General features: G+C 53.1%; 2 protein-coding genes across 2 annotated transcripts; both read right to left on the reverse strand.

Moving 5' to 3' along the window:
* Positions 1–211: 211 nt before the first annotated feature.
* LURAP1 (leucine rich adaptor protein 1) lies at positions 212–12,892 on the reverse strand. The gene is made up of 2 exons (XM_061567650.1): positions 11,752–12,892; positions 212–1,661 (listed from the first exon to the last, which is right to left on the reverse strand). The coding sequence occupies exons 1-2, from the start codon at positions 12,028–12,030 to the stop codon at positions 1,089–1,091; spliced, it is 852 nt and encodes a 283-aa protein (XP_061423634.1). The 5' UTR covers positions 12,031–12,892; the 3' UTR covers positions 212–1,088.
* Positions 12,893–16,029: 3,137 nt separating this feature from the next.
* DOHH (deoxyhypusine hydroxylase) lies at positions 16,030–20,497 on the reverse strand. The gene is made up of 4 exons (XM_061567673.1): positions 20,124–20,497; positions 18,456–18,532; positions 17,736–17,994; positions 16,030–17,106 (listed from the first exon to the last, which is right to left on the reverse strand). The coding sequence occupies exons 1-4, from the start codon at positions 20,395–20,397 to the stop codon at positions 16,721–16,723; spliced, it is 996 nt and encodes a 331-aa protein (XP_061423657.1). The 5' UTR covers positions 20,398–20,497; the 3' UTR covers positions 16,030–16,720.
* Positions 20,498–20,569: the final 72 nt, after the last annotated feature.

Raw genomic sequence — 20,569 nt, forward strand, 5'->3', positions numbered from 1 at the left:
CGTGCGGAGATTGTTAAAAGTAATTTTCACCGCGTTGATGCGAGAACAAGGTGTGATTTATCCGACTGCCATTCGGCCTCAATTATCCCAAACCATTACACATTTACATGTCGCTACAATCGTATTATTACGGTTAATTTAAATAATTGCGAACAATGGAAAGTATAGCACGTAAACATCTCTTAATTGAGTGGAAGCATATACACAGCGATTCATGAGGATAATTTTAATTCTGTATTTATTTATTTACTCAACATTTCGTATTTTTTAATTCAATGTTAGGCAAGTTAAATGTACAGCAGCAGCAGCAGCATCGCTGACGACAAAAAAAACCCAACACGCCGGCGATAAACAGAAGCGTCGCTAGGAACGGTCAGGAATTTTCCCGTGCGCGTGGCGGCATGCGGGCATCGTGATGGGCATCGTGCGGGCAGAGTGCGGGCAGAGTGGCCGGCCGACTTCTCGGGCCGAGGGGCCCCTCCCGCAGGTCGTCACCTTCCCATGCCGGGCTCGTACCGGCCAAACGTGGTGACAGTGGAGAGAGTGGAGAGAGTGGTGACAGTGGAGAGGGTGCAGCACTTTGCTTTGGAACCACGGCAGCGTAGGCGGTGGCAGCAGCGCAGGGGGACTGCAATGGGCTCCGCCGGTGCCGGGGAGCGACCGCTACGCATACGAGGGGGGGTGGGGGGGGGGTGTCTTTTACCTGCAGGTTCTTGGTTGGGGGGAGGGGAAGTGGGGGATGGTGCAGCCCACGTAAAGCTGATGGTGAGCGAGGGGAGGGCATTTCATCGTTAATATGTATCCGAGACAGGCGAGGGGCCGCACACGAGCGATGAGCAGGGGTAACGACAGCAAGGAGGGGGGGGGGGGGGTTATTCCGACGTGAGAACAACACGAGTCGCTGCTGCGGCTGAATAAACCGGGCTGCTGCCGCCCGTCCTCCGCATTTGGGTGAAGGTCACACACGCCGTCAAACGTGTAAATACCACCGGTCCCACTTCCAACGCAAGCGCAGTCCCATTGAAATGAGAAGAGAAAAAAAAATCCCGCAACGCTGCGGCACATTCACGGCCCAGTTCATATTTTTTTCACGAGTGCACATTTCCATTGCATTTCAGGCCGAGCACTCGGTAGTCCCTGATGTTGAAGTTGGTGTCTATGGCCTTGGGCCACGCGGCCCCGTCGGACTGTGCGAGGGAGTCGCTTCGCACCACGCCAGGGCGAGCGTCCGTCACCAGGTCCCCGTTGCACAAGAAACCTCCGCCTCCTCCCGGCTGCCCAGCCGCCGGCGCCTTGCTCAGCTCGTCCACGGCGCTCGCCCTCTGACCCTGCTGAAAGGCGTCGCGCCACTGCGCCTGCTCGCCCGAGCCGAAGCTCAGCTCGCACGAACTGTCGTCCGCCAGCGCGTCGAGCAGGCTGCCCACGGAGATGCGGTCCAGGTTGTCGGCGAGGTCGGAGCCCGGCTGGCAAGCCCAGCTGTCGCGCGGGGAGCCCGACTCCTGGCTCTCGTCGGGCAGGCTGTAGAGGCTGCCGCTGAACTGGCTGCTGGCCTCCTCGCACAGGCCCGCGCGGTCCTCCAGCAGCCACCGCAGCGCCTCCAGGCCCTCGTTCGCCGCCAGCAGCTGCGTCAGGATCCGCGAGTCGAGCACGCGGAGGCCGGTCTGCGTCGCGGGGACACGAGGAGGGAAAGTGTGCTCAAGTGGCTTGCTCTGCGTGATGGTGGAATGAGCTGGGTGTGGTGGTGGCGGTGGTGGTAGTGGCGCACACACGTGCAGCACCCCCAGCAGTGATGAAGGCGCCGGGGTTGGTGGACAGAATTGATTTTGCGCGACTCCCAAACTCGTGGGACCAGCTGAGTTACCAGGTGATGGCAGTACAGCAAGTGGGTTCATGAACCCCGTTCGTGCAGACCTCGTATATGTGGCGTTACACTGTCGCAAGTGCAGTGGGTTTCATCTGAGTAATCTTTTGCTCATTAAAACGGGAAATATCCCAAATGTACCCCCTGGAGGTAGAGTAGTCACCACACATTCGAGCCATCCTGGCGAGTTTGTTTTCTCGTGTCGACTTGTGCAGGTGTGACAGCACAAGCTGATGGTCTGGGTCAAGGTGGTCATCACTATCACGTACCATCGCGACCACAGATGTGATGCCATTCGGATTCTGTTAAAGACGCATTTAAAAGGTGGTCAACCACATTCAATTTACGCACCCACAGCGTTCACCACACCAGGCCGACCAACAGCGCCGTGTCCCGGGCAGGGAAAGGCGGGTGTTTGTGAAAATGTCTCGCCACAGCCTCTGCCTTCTGGCCGTTCCGGTTCGTCAGAGAAAGATTGTTTTGTTCTCACTCTTTGGTTCTTTCGGTAAAGTCACGTGGGTATAAAATAAAATAAATTTACGACGTTTCGGGCGCAACACAAGCGTCCGTCATCAGGTGGGAAAGCGTGGTCTGCTGCTGATGCAGACTGTCTTCAAGACTAAGCTCCTCCCCCCCTCCCCCCCACCCCTTAACTTGTATTTAAGAACTTGTATCTTGGAATTTTTTGCCTCACTTGATACAGTAAATCTGGCTGTGACGGTCCCACCTGATGACGGAGACTTGTGTTGCCTCCGAAACGTCGTGATTTATTATTTTATTTTGTTTCTATTAATTTTATGTTTTACCTACGTGACCTTACCGAAAAAACCTAACAGTATGTTAAATTTCGATTTAAAGCTTTCGTGACTGCAAGGATTCATCTTCTTGGTTCTTTCGGTAAAGTCACGTAGAAGGGAAATAATAAAATAATATTTCGATTTAAAGCTTTCGTGACTGCAGGGATTCATCTTCTTGGTTCTTTCGGTAAAGTCACGTAGAAGGGAAGTAATAAAATAATAAAAATAAAACATAATAAAATAATTCTCACGACGTTTCGGCCACAACGCAAGCAGCCGTCCTCAGGTTTTCACCTACGTGACTTTACCGAAAGAACCAAGAAAAGAAAATAATAAAACATAATAAAATAATTCACATGTTTTATTTTTATTATTTTATTATTTCCCTTCTACGTGACTTTACCGAAAGAACCAAGAAGACTAACAGTATGTTTTAAAAGGAGTCTTTCATCTGAGACGACCTGGCGTGTCTGAATGTCACGTGGAACATTGCATCTGTCCACATTGTGCCGGCTGGTTTTGGCACACAGTGGACCCAAGCGAAGAATGCCCCGAGCCGCAGTTGGGCACTTTGCACCGTTCGGCATCCATCTGCTTCCTCTTGCAGCTGAGCGCTTTGACAAGGACGTCCCTCAAGGAGACGGCAACAAAAATCCGGACTAAAGTTCCACGCTCCCGTACAGGCCAGCAAGGGGCATATGCAGTAACTGTGTATTCGTGGCAGAACGATGTATCATCTATCCACCGTGTGTTCTATGTCGCCAGCAACACTGGCCTTAACAGGGACATACTGTACAGACGTTTTAGGAAATGGCCCTTCTGAACACACTTTTTGATGTACATATTCTCTAAATATTTTTTATTTATTTCAAGGCCACTGCGTTAACGAACGTGTCGTGTTTTGATTTATTTACCAATTGTGCTTGCGCGCCACTGCCAAAGGCAGAATCACCAAATCATGGATGCCTTTGGGCAATGGGTTCACGTCACCCCTTGCAGCCACTCGAGGCGCTACGATTCACCACAACGTCCAGTTTGGTGTCGACACACACACACACACGTGTGTGTCGACACGTGTGTGTGTGTCGGGGTATTGATGGCAAGGGGGCGACGTGATGACAGCAGAGTGTGACATTGTAAAGTTCCTTCCTTAAGCACTTGAAGGTCCTCATGCATGACCGCGTGTTTACACAAAATAAAGGGGGGCAGTTGCGGCAGAGTGGTTTGCCCGCCGGGTTCATTTAGCGGCCTGCGTTTGGCATCAGGCGTGTACCCAGGTACCTCGTGCTGAGTGTATACATCATGAGTGTATACATCATGAGTATATACATCATGAGTGTATACATCATGAGTGTGTACTTCATGAGTGTGTACATCATGAGTGTATACATCATGAGTGTATACATCATGAGTATATACATCATGAGTATATACATCATGAGTATATACATCATGAGTGTATACATCATCACCGGGGATACATGGTTGAACATGGTGCTAGCCACACCAAAGATCCCCCGTACAGCCTTAACAGACTTGGGGAACGGTACACGAGGGGGTGGGTGGCCAGCACCACGCCCGGCCGCCTTTGTCTCCCTAGTGGCGATGTTTACTACACACCGCACTCGGTACTCACTTGAGGCTGAGTAAACCTAGAGGATGCCCCGGATCGGTTCAAATAATCGTCACCGGTGTTGGCCGTGAGTGGGAATCGAACTCGGGTCGCCGGGTTCAAAGCGCTAACCACTCCACCACCGCTCCCCACCACCACGCCTTTAGCGACCACCCTAACAATAATAGGTGCTCGCTAACAGACACCCCGTCCCCACTAATCTGAACGACCCTGGCGAGAACAATGCTGGCCTTATGTATTAATTTGTCTTGCATAATGTACGCGTAGCATACGCGGTGTAACATTGCCACGCTGGTAATCGTGACACCACCCCGGCAGTGTGGTTAATGCATGAGCGGGGTCGTCTCGTTAATAATTGACAGAGGCTGTGGGTTGCGCAAAGACAAAGATCCCCCGTATGGCCTTTAACAGACTGATGGGGCAAGTGCTGTTGGCAAGTCACACATGAAATGCCGGCACGACGCACCACATGAGTGTGGGTGCTGTGGCCAGCACCACGCCCGGTCGCTTTTATCTCCCTCGCCCTCATGTTTTAACACCGCGCCAGGTACTCATTTAAGGCTGAGTCAACTTAGGGGAGGCCAAGGACCGGTTCAAATAAGCAAAGATCCCCCGGTGTATCCTGTAACAGACTGTTGGGGCGAGCTCTGTTAGCGAGTAGCACCTATGAAGGCATGAACTGTAGCACACGAGGGGCATGGGTGGCCAGCACCACGCCCGGCCGCCTTTGTCTCCCTCGTGGCAATGTTTACTCACGCTACCAGGTACTCATTTGAGGCTGACACACACACAACAAACCAAAACAAATGTCCCCCGTATCGCCTGAACAGACTGTAGGAGCAAGTGCCGTTGTTAGCGAGCACCTATGAAGGATGACCGGCATGGCACACGATGGGGGTGAGATGTTTCAACACCGCCTTTGTCTCCCCCAGTGAAGACGTTTACACACCCCACGTCAGGTACTCATTTTAAGGAACGTCTCAAAATTCGCCACTGATGTTAGCCGTGAGCGGAAATCGAACTAACCACGTGGTGCTCACACACACGCACGAGTCATCACGCGTAATGCTCTGAACAGTGCTGGATTTTTTAAAAACATTAATCTAACTTCTCACGGACAAACTGCAACATTAATAGTTTTAATTGAAAGAGAACAACGTTATGCCGCATTCCGATGCGATTGCAACATTCACGTAAGCCGACTAATCTCCCCCCCCCCCCCCGCCGAGCTCTGTCTGGTCAGCATCTCTCGCCTCCTATCCAACTCCCCATCCTGCGTCTCTTGTAAGCAACGTCTCATCTCTCTGCATTTCTCTCATCAGTATATCTCGACTCGCATCTCACTACATCCCGATAATACATTTTGTTTTGCCCACATTTCTCTCATTTCGCGCTACCTCCATAATCCCCTTTCTCGAGATCTCTTCCGTCATCTGGCAAGGAAGTTTACCCCCCAGATGGGCCACTCACCACCAACACAACATTGAATCGAGGCTCACTTCACCGACTGGCTTTGTCAGCTCGCGCACCGCCCGTCGTCTCAGAACGGATTGTCACGATGAGAAGCCTCTGCGGTGCAATAACAACAGTGACGGTAATTTCCGGTCATGTTGTCAATCCGCTGCTGGATGAAGGCCCCCCTCCTCGTGCCGCATTGGCCGTGACGGTTCATGGACGGTATTCTCACCGCGCGGATTCGCAGTGCGGTCCGGGTTCGCGAAAACCGAGCTTAGACGCGTACGGCACAAGGTTGAATTACGCAGCATTCACCACCCTCCACTGGACACGCCACGTAGCCTCGGCAGCAGCCTGCAGCACCCAGCTGAGCATCTGGTCACCCAGCCGAGTGATGTCCAGACTCAACCCAGCTGAGCGAGGTGTGACGAGATCGAGCGCGTTCCGAGTGATTTGATCCGTAAGGCGCACTGCAGTTCGAGAGTGACAATAATAACCATTCCAAATTTACAACGTGGAGCGGCGTGGCGTGGCTGGCACGGGGCCCTGGCACGAAGGATTAACTTAGCCTCAACCCCCATCCCACCCCTCCACGTCTAACTTCCCTGCTCCAGATCCTGGCACCTCGTGCGTGCCCCGTTAGAGACCCCGTGTGCAGTTCCACCGCCTGCACACTCGAGAGCCACGTAACTGTTAAGTGGAAATTCACGACGCAGACACCAACAAGAAGCAGTAAACAATATCTTGGGAGTCGCCACGCATGCTGCTGCTGCAAGGTGATTACATCAGGGCTGGTCGCGAAAGTTTCCTGCGTGCGCGACGCGCGAGTTGGGTGCGGGTGTTTTTGGGCCGCCGGATGCCCGCAGCGCTGCTGTTGAAGGATATAACGAGATAAGTCGGCAACGTGACAATCTGGTAAAGTGGCAAGGCGCGAGTGGCCCTTGTCGCAGATCACTCAACGCCGTCATCGCCGTCATCGCTGCCACCACCACCGTCGTTGATGCCATGCGAGGCAGCAGCCACTGGAGCTCGCTCGCCTTGTCCGGTCAAAATTCATCAACCGGCTTCGATTTAGCCTGGCGCTCTTATGGCGTTTGGGATACTTTTCTAAATGAAAATCGACCGCGCGCGCGCGTGTGTGTGTGGGTACGTGTGTCTGCATGTGTGTACGTGACTGTGTGTGTACGTGTGTGTACGTGTGTCTGCATGTGTGTACGTGTGTCTGCATGTGTGTACGTGACTGTGTGTGTACGTGTGTACGTGTGTGTACGTGTGTACGTGTGTCTGCATGTGTGTACGTGACTGTGTGTGTGTGTGTGTACGTGTGTGTACGTGTGTACGTGTGTCTGCATGTGTGTACGTGACTGTGTGTGTTTGGGGGTATGTCTGTCGGGAGCGGTAGTGTAGTGGTTAGCGCGCTGCGTTCCGAACCCGGCGAACAGAGTTTGATTCCCGCTCACGGCGAACACCGGTGACGATTATCTAAACCGGTCCTGGGGCTTTCCCTAGGTCGCCTCAGCCCCAAATGAGTACCTGGTGCGGTGTGTAAACATCGCCACTGGGGAGACAAAGGAGGCCGGGCGTCGTGCAGACCACCTTCCTCCTCGTGCGCCGTGTTGGCTCTCGTAGACGCTCGCTACGCGTGCTCCTGCGTGCCGAAATAGGCGCTCGTCGACAGCACTTGCCCCAACAATCCGTCCCTAAGCACGTCCCAACTCGGGATTTCGCCAGGTTCGTAGCTCGCACCAATTGCATCGATCTTCACTCGAGCCAGCGCCGTGGGCGTCGCGTGGGACACGTTGAGCAAACATCGGGCTCGTGCGGCGCGTAACATCGCGTTAAACCGCGCACAGCGGACCGGAGCGCGGGGTCACGAGCTTGGCTGTAACTTTGGGAAACCCCGTGACTTACCGGGAAGGTTACAAACCAACCCCGATTACGTTGCTGTTGCTGTTACGCAAGCGGCCCTACTGGCTTTGCCCCCCCCCCCTCTGCACAGAGGATTAAGCGAGTTTCTGCGTGTCCACCCGCCCCATCTCTCTCTCTCTCTCGCCACAAATGACAAAAGACAGATCCGCCTGCCTTTCCCCGGTCACCCTCCTCTGCCCGCCCGCTGGCCTGGTGACAAATTGTCTCCCCGTGTGATGTCTCCCCCCCCCCCACTACACACCCCCCCACTACACAGCCCCCCACTACACCCCCCCCCCCCACTACATCACCCCCCCCCCCCCCACGTCTTTAATCCGGCTGTGGCGGCCAAACCAAAGCGACTGGCCGCATGTCCGACAGCCTGTCATCACGGCCACGCCGGCCGGTTGCTGATACGTGCAGGCGCTGATAAGACTCACAGCTGATTGATACGTACAGCTGACAGGACTCACCGCTGATTGATACGTACAGCTGATAAGACTCACCGCTGATTGATACGTACAGCTGACAAGACTCACAGCTGATTGATACGTACAGCTGATAAGACTCACCGCTGATTGATACGTACAGCTGATAAGACGCACAGCTGATTGATACGTACAGCTGATAAGATTCACAGCTGATTGATACGTACAGCTGATAAGACGCACCGCTGATTGATACGTACAGCTGATAAGACGCACAGCTGATTGATACGTACAGCTGATAAGATTCACAGCTGATTGATACGTACAGCTGATAAGACGCACAGCTGATTGATACGTACAGCTGATAAGACTCACAGCTGATTGATACGTACAGCTGATAAGACTCACCGCTGATTGATACGTACAGCTGATTGATACGTACGGCTGATAAGACTCACAGCTGATTGATACGTACAGCTGATAAGACGCACAGCTGATTGATACGTACAGCTGACAGGACTCACAGCTGATTGATACGTACAGCTGATAAGACTCACAGCTGATTGATACGTACAGCTGATAAGACCCACAGCTGATTGATACGTACAGCTGATAAGACTCACAGCTGATTGATACGTACAGCTGATAATACTCATAGCTGATTGATACGTACAGCTGATAAGACTCACAGCTGATTGATACGTACAGCTGATAATACTCACCGCTGATTGATACGTACAGCTGATACACTCGCCGATGATTGATACGCACGGCTGATAGGCAGTAGTCGCGTACAGCTAATGTATGCACAGCTGATGAGGATAGCTGGCACATCTGAATTGTACAGGTGACGTTTTACAGTGCAATTCACCTACACCGCCGACTCGTGTTTCTGTTGGTGGAGGTTGATGGTCATCGTCGTGGCGGTTAGAACGGACGGTGATGGTGGTGTGGATTTTGCTGTTGTTGTGGTGATTGTCATGGTTGTGGTGCTGGATGTTGTGGTGTTGGAAGTGATGGTGGTGGTTGTTGTGATGTTGGAAGTTATGATGGTGGTGGTTGTTGTTGTGGTGTTGGAAGTGATGGTGGTGGTGGTTGTGGTGTTGGAAGTGATGATGGTGGTGGTTGTTGTGGTGTTGGAAGCGATGGTGGTTTTTTGTGGTGTTGGAAGCGATGGTGGTTGTGGTGTTGGAAGCGATGGTGGTGGTGGTTGTGGTGTTGGAAGCGATGGTGGTTGTTGTGGTGTTGGAAGCGATGGTTGTTGTGGTGTTGGAAGTGATGGTGGTTGTTGTGGTGTTGGAAGCGATGGTGGTTGTTGTGGTGTTGGAAGCGATGGTGGTTGTTGTTGTGGTGTGGGAAGCGATGGTTGTTGTTGTGATGTTGGAAGCGATGATGGTTGTTGTGATGTTGGAAGTGATGGTGGTTGTTGTGGTGTTGGAAGTGATGGTTGTTGTTGTGATGTTGGAAGCGATGGTTGTTGTTGTGGTGTTGGAAGTGATGGTTGTTGTTGTGGTGTTGGAAGCGATGGTGGTGGTGGTTGTGGTGTTGGAAGTGATGGTTGTTGTTGTGATGTTGGAAGCGATGGTGGTGGTTGCCATGGTGCTGATTGTTTCGGCAGTACTACAGCTGATAAGTACATACGGGGCACTGACACTGTCAACTTTTATTGCCCGAACGCATTTACAGGAATGCCCTCTTTTCAATCCCCACGACAACACGCGGTCAATGCAGCCGCGGTCGATTTGCGCCGTCCCCTCCCCCTCCCCAGAGTGTCCAGGGATGTCATCAGTCTTGTCAAGCCTCCAGGACACGGTGCCGCCTGAGACCACGAGGACCCATCGTGATTCGACTCGCGTGGAGCAGAGAGGCTCGCAAGCTCTAGGTGGCTTTAAATGTCCCTGCCTCCCTAGTCTGACCTCACCCCCACCAACACACAACCTCCCACCTCCATCGCCCAGCTGTGATAAAAAACCACGCGGCCTGGGTGTCGCCACGTAAAATCGCACAGCAACGGCGAAAGCCGGCGCTGACGTCAGCCATCTGTCTCATCACCAAGCCCCATCACCCATACATTACCCAGCATTCGTACTCTCAATCACGCGCCCGTCCACCTGCCCATTACCCCCCCATACTTCACACATCACCCAGCCCTAAAGCACAAATCACACAGCTGTCCATCGTACATCACTCACACCCGATATCGTTCATCCTCTCGGTAACCCATCACCCACCTCTGCTTCGTGCATCACCCATCCGTCCATCAATCAGCAGGACATCAACCACGTGACCATCACTCATTCATCAATCACTCATTAGACATTACCAAGCAGACCATCACCCGCCAGACAATCGCCAAACCCATCCATCATCCACAAGGCCATCATCAACCCACCATCACCAAACAAACCAATCAACAATTATTCACCCAAGCCATGCATCACAACCAGTCCAACGATCGTCCACCATCACTCTCCCGCAGCGAGTTAACGAGAGAAGGTCGACACATTTTCTGAAGTCATCCAAAACGTCTTGGAAGCTTCTTCTTGGTTCTTTCCATTTCCATTCTACGTGACTTTACCGAAAGAACCAAGAAGATGAATCTCTGCAGTCACGAAAACTTTAAATCGAAAGTATTGGAAGCTCTCAAACACTGCCCGGACGCATCCTGACTTCCAATAGCGGTGGGCACCTTGCAGAAGCGCACGTGTCAACACAGAGGTGGCTGTAAGTGCCGGGCAACACAGACCACGTTCTCGGAGCCGCCTGCACTGGCATCAGCAAACTTCTGAGACAACCCAACTCCATGCAAATTACACATCAAGGGAAGCCAATTATTCGCTCACACGACAATTACGTAATGTTAAGGGCACTGCCCGCCTCTGCCTTCCGCCACGTCTGCCTAAAGCGCGGGCAGATCCCTCCGTGTGTGGGCGGTTGTGTGACTTACCAGATGACTAGTTAAGTGACTGGCTGGCTGCCTATGTGCCCGACTGGTTGGTTACCTGGATATGAATGAGTGACTGTCTAGCTGTGCGAATACAACCAACAGGTGACTGCGTGTCACTGCGTGACTCACTGCGACCGATTGGCCGCGTGACCGACTGGCTGGCGAATTGAATAACCGTGCGACGGACTTATCGACTGTCACTCAATGGCACTGACTGTGTGACTGCCTGAATGACTGGATTCATGACTGCCTGGATGAGTGAATTAACTGCATGGTTGCAGCGCGACTTTTTGCGGCATGGCAGCAGCAGCCTTGTACGGACCACCTAATAGCGCGACTGACTGCGTGAATGTCTGAGCGCGTGCCAGTGACTGACTTCGCCAAATGACCGGACCGGCTGCGCGTGCCAACAACTGACTTCGCCAAATGACCGGACTGGCTGCGCGTGCCAACGACTGACTTCGCCCAGTGACCGGACCGGCTGCGCGTGCCAACGACTGACTTCGCCAAATGACCGGCTCCGCGTGCCAACGACTGACTTCGCCGAATGACCGGACCGGCTCCACGTGCCAACGACTGACTTCGCCGAATGACCGGACCGGCTCCGCGTGCCAACGACTGACTGCGCCAAATGACCGGACCGGCTCCGCGTGCCAGCAACTGACTTCGCCCAGTGACCGGACCGGCTGCGTCACCGACCGACCCACCGACCCACCACGTACCATGTCTGCTCGCAGGGTGGCGATCAGCTCATCCAGGCGGCCGGGCGATGCGCCCGGCTTGCCTGCTCCGAGGGGGTCCCTGCGGGGTCCCCGCTCCTCGGGCACGAGGGGGTCCCTGCGGGGCGGCCCGCGATCTCCGGGCGCGGCACGACTGCTCGTCGGAGGCTCTTCGCCCCGCGGCAGGCACCGCGCGAGGCTTTCGGGCATGCGGCGGCCGAGGCGACCCTCCAGCTCCCTCAGGGCTTGCGAGCTCACGCCCGGGGGAGCCGCCTCGTCCATGGGCAGCGACGGGGTCGGGCTGGAGACGAGATGGCGCTGCTGCTGCTGCTGCTGGTGCTGGTGGTGGCTGCGATGGTTGTGGCGGGTGGTGGTGGTGGTGACCCCACGCTAAAGGGCCGGGACTTGCCAGCAGACCCCCATCGGGGGCTCCGAGCGAGCAGAGCCCCGCGGCACCCGAGGGGAGCCCGCAGCCGCGCAGAGCCGGGCGAGAGGAGGAGGCATCGTCGTCGTCGTGGTCGTCGTGGTCACATCGCAAAGACGATGATGCTGCTGCTGATGCTGCTGCTGTTGCTGATGGCACTGATGCCGCTGCCGCTGATGATGATGCGAAACGGAGCTCCGTTGAGCCGCCTTTCCGACGGGACGGTACCGACACCTTCAGAAAATCTCCTTCTACATCTCCCCCCCACCCGTCACCACCTGCTCATCTCTGACCTCCTGCTTCTGTTGTAGCAGCAGCAGCAAGCGGCGAGCAAACGTTGTGTGTGTGTTGTGTGGGATGGAGAGAGAGAAGGAGCGTTGTGTGTGTGTGTGTTGTGAGAGAGAGTCGTGTGTGTGTTGTGTGTGAGAAAGGAAGGGAGGGAGCGTTGTGTGTGTATTGTGACAGAGAGCGTTATGTGTGCGTTGTAAGAGAGGGAGCGTTGTGTGTGTGATGTGAGAGAATGAGCGTTGTGTGTGTGTGTGATGTGAGAGAATGAGCGTTGTGTGTGTGTGATGTGTGACAGAGAGAGAGAGAGGGGGGATGGAGCCGGCTCGCAGGAGGAGGCGTCTCCGTCGTCTGCGCGCTGTAGTTGAGGGGCCGTCCCACGCCCCTCGCGGATGTGACGCCGCGCGCCAGGGACGGGAACAATCGTAGTGACTGCCCCCCCCCTCCTCCTCCCTCGCCGCCGCGTGCGACACAGAGAGATGGATGCTGTGTGCGTGTGTTGAGATACCGCGCGTGTGTGTGATGGGGAGCGGTGGGTGTAGTGGTTAGCGCTGCGCTGCGCTACGCACCCGGCGAGCCGAGTTCGATTCGCGCTCACGGCCACCACCGGGCATGATTATCTGGACCGGTCCTGGGCCTCCCCCTAGATCGACTCGGCCTCAGATGAGTACCTGGTGCGGTGTGTGTAAATATCGCCACGAGAGAGACAAAGGCGGCCGGGCGTGGGTGCTGGTCACCCACCCCTCGTGTGCCACAGTGCCGGCCTTCGTAGGTGCTTAAGGCCGTAATTTTAATAAATATTGTGGGGGACACATCTTCCCCAATATTCAAATATGCAAAAAAATGCCCCCCCTAATATATTGCTATGAACAATATTTAAAAAAAAAAACTTCATAATTGCTATGCTATGTAAATAAAAAACACAATTTGCTAAACCTTGGCCACAATATCTGGACTTGTCTTCATATAACAATGCATAGATTTATGTATATATGATTGTGGTTATGGTTGTACTTTATGAATCCTTAATCTCTGACATTACAATGAAACAGGAAAAGGTAAAAAAGAAAAAAACAGAGCAATGTAATACAATACACTATTAGACATTATTGTAAAAAAAAAAATAAAAAGTCCATCCCATGTGTGAGTGAATTTTTTAATATTTTAGGCAGGAAATTCGTTTTCAAATTTAGATTTTTTTTTTTTTCTGGGGGGGGACCCCTCGATCCCCTGGAAGATTGTTGACTCCATGGCTACGGCCTTGTAGGTGCTACTCGCTAACAGCACTCGCCCCAACAATTTGTTTATCTTAACAAGTCCTGGGCCTCCCCTAAGTTGACTCAACCTTAAATAAGTAGCTGGCGCGGTGTTAAAACATGAGGGCGAGGGAGATAAAAGCGACCGGGCGTGGTGCTGGCCACACCACCCACACTCATGTGGTGAGCCGTGCCGGCATTTGATGTCTGCTCGCCAACAGCACTGGCCCCAGCAGTCTTCAAAAGGCTGTACGGGGAATGTCTGTCTTGGTACACGTGTACATAGTTCCACAATTGTGTAATTGCTCTATTCTGCCGTCACCTGCCACTTTAGAAAAACGTTGCACGTGGGCAAAGACAAAGATCCCTATGTGGCCTTGAACAGACTGCAGGGGCAAGTGCTGTTAGCGAGCACCTATGAAGGACGGGACCGGCACACGAGGGGGTGGGTGGCCAACGCCACGCCCGACCGAAATTGAGGCCCAGGACCGGTTCAGATAATCGTCACTGGTGTTGACCGTGAGCGGGAATCGAACCTGGGAAGTGCAACACGCTAACCGCTGCACTACCGTTCCCCACACTGCACTTGTGCAGGCAGAGCCTTGTGCGACAATAACCACCGGCACCTAAACGTGTGACAGCACCAGCAGGACCAGTGCCATCGCTCTCAAGGGCACTCCTCTAGCACTCGCCAGTAACAACCACAACTAGCACAACTATCACCATTGGGGCAAACGGTGCCAATAGTCCAGCACCACCAGCAACCCACCGTGGGTTTGGCCACGTGGACAAATCCACGATATTCCCCACCCGTGAGCATGGACCTGACAAACACCTTCCTATGAACAATCGTATGATCATCACACATTGATGATGATCAAAGATGGCCTTCAAATGTATTTGCGATGGAGTTGAACAATCGATGCGGCGGTGAGGTCAGATGGTTGCCGAAAAAGCCCTCGTCCCAGATTTTCGCTGCCCCAGAGTCTGGGAGGCATTATTTAGCGCTTAGCATGGCCAAACAAGTGCCGCTGCATAACGGCGTTCCACATCGCACGCACATTCAAGCATTCTTGCTCGTTCTCGTGGGACAATTTGCCAGGAAATCGCGGATATAATTAAATCCACTGTGGGCGCAATTAGCCGCGAATGCTCGCCTGCGCCCCGTTTAAGATGTGTCTGCCAGTGCTGGTCACCTCCCAGTACGGCCCTTAAAACGCACAGTAAAGTGTGCACGTGTTTGTAAATAGGATGGACACAATTACCAGCATACAGTACAAGGAATGCTCATTTATACAACCGGGATGGCCATACTCCTTGAAGTCTGAAGAAACATTTTCATAAGGGTCCTGCTGTGCGATGTTTTGCCAAATATCGAAAGATATTGAAGGACGTTTTTGAATGGATGTATTATTAAAAAAAGACATCAACCCACACAACTCAGGGGAGAACGCGCCCAACATAGATGTTGATAACCTACTTGCTACACTGCCTCGTACAAGCACCTCGCTGGCCCCTGCATGCGTTCATTTCAGGTATATCAAAGGCAAGCGTTGTTGGTATTCCTTATTTTACTGCATCATTCTTGCTATTGTCATCCCGATCACGCACCGCGGATCTCCCTTGTGAAATAGCCGTTAAATGGGCCACACGGGATCATCTGTATGTTAAATAAAAAATTTACTTAAAATGAAAATGCTGCCCCACGCGGCGATGGCTCCACGGGCCTTCGCCACCCCCGAAACTCCACGCGCTCAGGCATCAAGCGCCTCCTGGCGGTGATGCGTCCAAGCGACCCGGAGTAACCCCCACACTCCCAAGTGCTTCACGGGTTGCAGGTCCAGGCCCTAGTGCAGTGGGATGGGCGGCTTAATCCGGTGGCCAACACTAGCCCCAGCTATACATGCAGCAGCACCCCAAGTTGTGGCAGCAGCAGCAGCGTTACCACCAGTAGAAACAACTGCAACAGCAGTACACAATTCATCAGCAGCAGCACATATCAGCACTAGTTCCTCTGCAAATACTGCCCATCCCCTAAACCGGAGGTCGGCAACCAAAATAGCAAGAGCCAATTTTTTTTCGAATTCGGTATTTCAAGAGCCGCAATGCACGTGAATAACGTCACCAAGGAGCCCTTCAAGAGTCGCATGGAGATCCGGAGCCGCCGGTTACTCAACCCTGCTCTAAACCAAGAGCAACTCCATCCTATAGGATGTCACTACAGAATAAACCTCATAGATAGACCAACCCTCCATATACAATGAGAAAGCACACGTGGGCGACACAGACACACGCTTGGGTTCACAATGCCATCAGGACGTTCCATGACAATATTTATTATGCAAAACCCATGGGAAGCATGCGTGGAAAATAATTAAACCACTTCGCAGGGCTCCGTTGATAAAATAGCAGAGACCACAGTACAAGCTGGATAGCACAGTACTGATAAAAACAACGCATGCTTGCACTACACTGGCAAATGAAGACAAAGGAAAACTTCCTAAAAAGCACACAAATCTGGATATAAGCACGGCCTTGCTCCCGAAGGGTGTGCTTATATCCAGTATCTACTATACGAACATGTGGGCTTACAAACTCTGGAGCAGCGGTGCAGATACTCTCGGAATCTCTCTGCATCATCCCAGGATTATTTTCCCACCTCAATCTCATCATACGTGTGGCAACGCACATTTAACATGGACAGCAGAATGTGGATACGGTCGAGACCTGCAAATGTACAACCACAAATGAGAGCTTACAAGGTATTAACAAAGCACCTTCACGATAGCTTCTGTGCTATACAAATGGCTTGAACATCATATGTACTTAGCATCACTTTTTATCAAGCATGCATATTGAACTTATTTCGCGCCGTACGTAACCAACCGTGCTAATCGGAGGTGCAGGGAAGTCTATTAAATAAGACTTTCCAACCAGGACACATGAAGCACGCGACGAAATCTTGGCGTTTCCGTAGACCCTGCCGCTACTGCGGACAACGTTGCCGCTAATGGGCGCCAATCCCGTTCGGCAGTTCCTCTGCAGCGCTGGGGCCATCGGCTTTGCCAGCGGCGGTGACGGCAGCGGCGCTGAGCTGGCTGTGCGTGTTGGCGTACTGAAACTCGCCAGCGGCCTCGTGTTCCCACATGTCGAGCGCCACCTCCACGCTTTCGCGCACCACGCGCTCTGGGTCGTCCCGATACGCGCGCAGGATCTCCAGGCTCTCGGGCGTCGCCACCGAGCCCAGCGCCTCGGCGCACTCGTGCCGCACCATGCCGCTCTCCTCGGCGACGGCCAGACGGGAGGCCAGCGCCGGCACGCTCGCCGGGTGCTGCATCTGGCCGAGGACGAAGGCCACCTCGTGGCGGAAGAGGGCGCTTCCGCACGACAGGCCTGCGCGCGTGGCACGCAAAAAAAACGAGAATGAGATTATACTCTTAGGTCTTTTCGGTAAAGTCACGTAGGTAAAATAAATAAAAATAAGTAATAAAAATAATATAAGAAATGATAGAAATAAAATAATAAATCACGACGTTTCGGAGGCAACACAAGCTTCCATCTTCAGTCACAGCACAATTGCTGTATCAAGAATGAGATTACTCTGCGAGTTTCATCTGAGCCCAGTCTGGAAGCGTCGTGTATCAGAAATGGCATTTGTCCGTGAGCCTGCGAAACAGTGACTAGCAGCACTTGAGTGAATGTCATTGTACAGTATGAAGGGTGCATTCTGACCGAAACGATCTATATACGGTATGAATGATGACCTATGTATGGCACGAATAAAACTGAACAATTAAAACTGAAAAAAAAAAGTTCGAGACAAACGCCATCGTGAAAACGAGACCAATAAAGAATCGACTCCCGAATTAAATCTCGGCTCTCAAATTGCAACAATTCGTCTTATAGCCGATGACATACATTTGTACACCCCTAACATATATCCCCCTCCACCGTCCACTTGCACGGGCTGGTGGGCTGGTGCAACACGCGACAATGTTCACGAACGGGCTCGCAGCACTTGCCGTCGGAGAGCGCCAGCACGGCCTCGTCGCTGGCGACGTTGCGCAGCGCGAACATGGCACGGTAGCGCTCGTACAGCGGGGCGCCGTCGTCCAGGAGGGTGCAGCGCAGCTGCTTCACGTCGCTGCTGGCGGCTGCCGGGACGGGGTCCACCGTGTCGTACGTGCTCGTGCCCAGCCGCTCCTCCTCCGCTCCGCCCGCCGCCCTCGTCCGCTGCAGCCACTCGACGCGCCGCACTGCCAGCTGGCACGTCTCTGCGACCTGCACTCGAACGAGGGCACCACGCTCGGTAAACAAAGTTTTACACAGGCACCGGTCTTATACAAGCAAGCGTTTAACAATTCACCACCTCGCTAGCCACCCCCCCCCCTCCTCCCCAGTCTCATGGAATGTCAAGAATCAGTCACAATTCAACTCTGGAATCTATATTTTTTCGTCTGATTTTTGCCGTATTGTTTGTACTTTCTGCAGTGCCTTGGTTGTGTTGTCTGCTCGTATCTGGTCACATTCAGACCAGGTGTCAACTACAATTATAACTGTGTAATTTGTAAATGAACGTCAATCACAGCATAACCATAGCTCTAATTTCAGCTAGCAATGCTGCTGTAATTATAATTGACTCCAGTTCTAGTCTCACGATTTGTTGTATCACGAGCAAAGGAGTCGATTTCAGTCACTGCATAGCCATCCACACATCTTGCTCTGCTGGTCCCAGGACTCACCTCCACCACGGGATCCGAGGAGAACTCTCTGAGGACGTCAAGAACGTCCGGCGTGCCGATGGCTCCCAGTGCCTCTCCTGCAAGCGGAGAAAACGGCATCAGACAGGGTGAGGCGAGTGAAAGAGTTCGCTTTATTTGAAATCTACAGGAATACGACAAAATATATATGCAGACCGTGCCTATTTCATAAATCTATGCTTATCTATTTCATATGTGGTTATCTATTTCGTTGCTAATATTCTCCACAACGATGTAAATTATTTTATGTTATAGTTTTAATTAAACCTCGAAGTTACAACTTGTCTCAATATTCCCGTGCTATATCCCAGGAGTATATAACAGATGTGCAAATTGTTATTTTGCAAAAAGACTATGACGGGTAGGGTTGAGGGTTAGAGACTGAATTAAGGATAATGACTGGCCCCAGAATAGTTTTTCAAAACGGTATAAACTTGCACTGGGATTCCCAGCCAATCAGCTGCCATCACAGGCTCACCGACACTGTGATGCCCTCTCAATCAGTTGGCATCACAGACTCACCAACACTATGATGCCCTCTCAATCAGCTGGGATGACAGACTAACCAACTCTGTGATGCCCTGCCAATCAGCTGGGATGACAGACTCACCAACACTATGATGCCCTCTCAATCAGCTGGGATCACAGACTCACCAACACTGGGATGCCCTCTCAATCAGCTGGCATCACAGACTCACCAACACTGTGATGCCCTGCCAATCAGCTGGAATCACAGACTCACCAACACTGTGATACCCTCTCAATCAGCTGGCATCACAGACTCACCAACTCTGTGATGCCCTCTCAATCAGCTGGGATGACAGACTCACCAACACTATGATGCCCTGCCAATCAGCTGGCATCACAGACTCACCAACACTGTGATGCCCTCTCAATCAGCTGGGATGCACAGACTCACTGACAGCTGTCCGCCACGTGGGTTAACGCCACGGAGTTTAATGCTGCATGAGCTGCTGCGGTCGCGAGGCAGCATTCGTTGACATCATCCCCAGAATACGGAGCAGTTAAGTAAATGTCATGATTGTGTTTACTGTAATTACACAGCATTACTCCCATTACCAACTCGAAACATGGCCACTGGCCTTAATCTAGCCCTGACCCATTCCGTATTAATGTCTAGCCCTGACCAGACCGTTTATGCCGACTCTAACCCTAAAATCTGACCATAGTCCTGACCCCTAACCGCAGCTCTAAACCCTTACAGCTGACGATAACCATTACCCTGCCTATCCACATCCACCGAATCTACCCGTAACACACGTGGGTGATTGCATAGCATGTTTAAAAGTGAAAACTTCCCTTAAGGCGAGTGAATGCGTCCCGGGGAATGTTAATCTATTGTTTTCTTCATGTACGGCAATACCTTCAGCAGCTAAATGGTGGTCACGACGAGAGGGCGTCAGCTCGTGATGTAGTTTTGCGATTCCTCCTCCTCCGTTGAAGGGCCGCAGACTGACTGCAAGTGGTCGACAATGCGGCCAAACGTCCACCGTTCACAGCTGCCCCAATGTTCACTTTGAGACCGTGAACGCACCGGCTATTTGACCCCGAACACCAACCCCGAGCCTCGCACCGTCGCTCTGACCTCACCCTCCCGCCCCCCGGGCCCCGCGTCCACCCCTCGCTCACCCGCCTCGTGCCGCACGATCGGTCGCGCGTCGCGGTCCCGCAGAAGCTCCTCGAGCGGGGCCTTGGCGGCCGCGTGGCCGGTCTGGCCGAGGCAGAAGGCGGCCTCGTGGCCCAGCAGGGCCGAGGGGTCGCGCAGGGCCGAGGCGAGCCAGCGCACCGCCGCCTCGCCGCCCATCCCCCTGAGCGTGAAGATCGCCCTGAAGCGCGCCTTCAGCGGCTGCGACTCGTCCGCGAGCACCCTGCCCACCTCGTCCACGCTCTTCTCGTCAAACATCGTCGCCAACTTCGCCTCTCGCCTGTCGCCCGCCTCTCTCCACCGCCGCTGCCGCTGTGTGGGTCACGGCCACGCTGGCCGACCGGTAGCAACAGGAAGTGACGCACGTGGACCACGCCCACCCACATCAAGCCACACCCACCCACCCACATCAAGCCACACCCACCCACCC

Source organism: Lethenteron reissneri, chromosome 39, assembly GCF_015708825.2.
Source record: "Lethenteron reissneri isolate LAM-NWPU_2019-01 chromosome 39, ASM1570882v1, whole genome shotgun sequence".
Lineage (NCBI taxonomy): Eukaryota > Metazoa > Chordata > Hyperoartia > Petromyzontiformes > Petromyzontidae > Lethenteron > Lethenteron reissneri.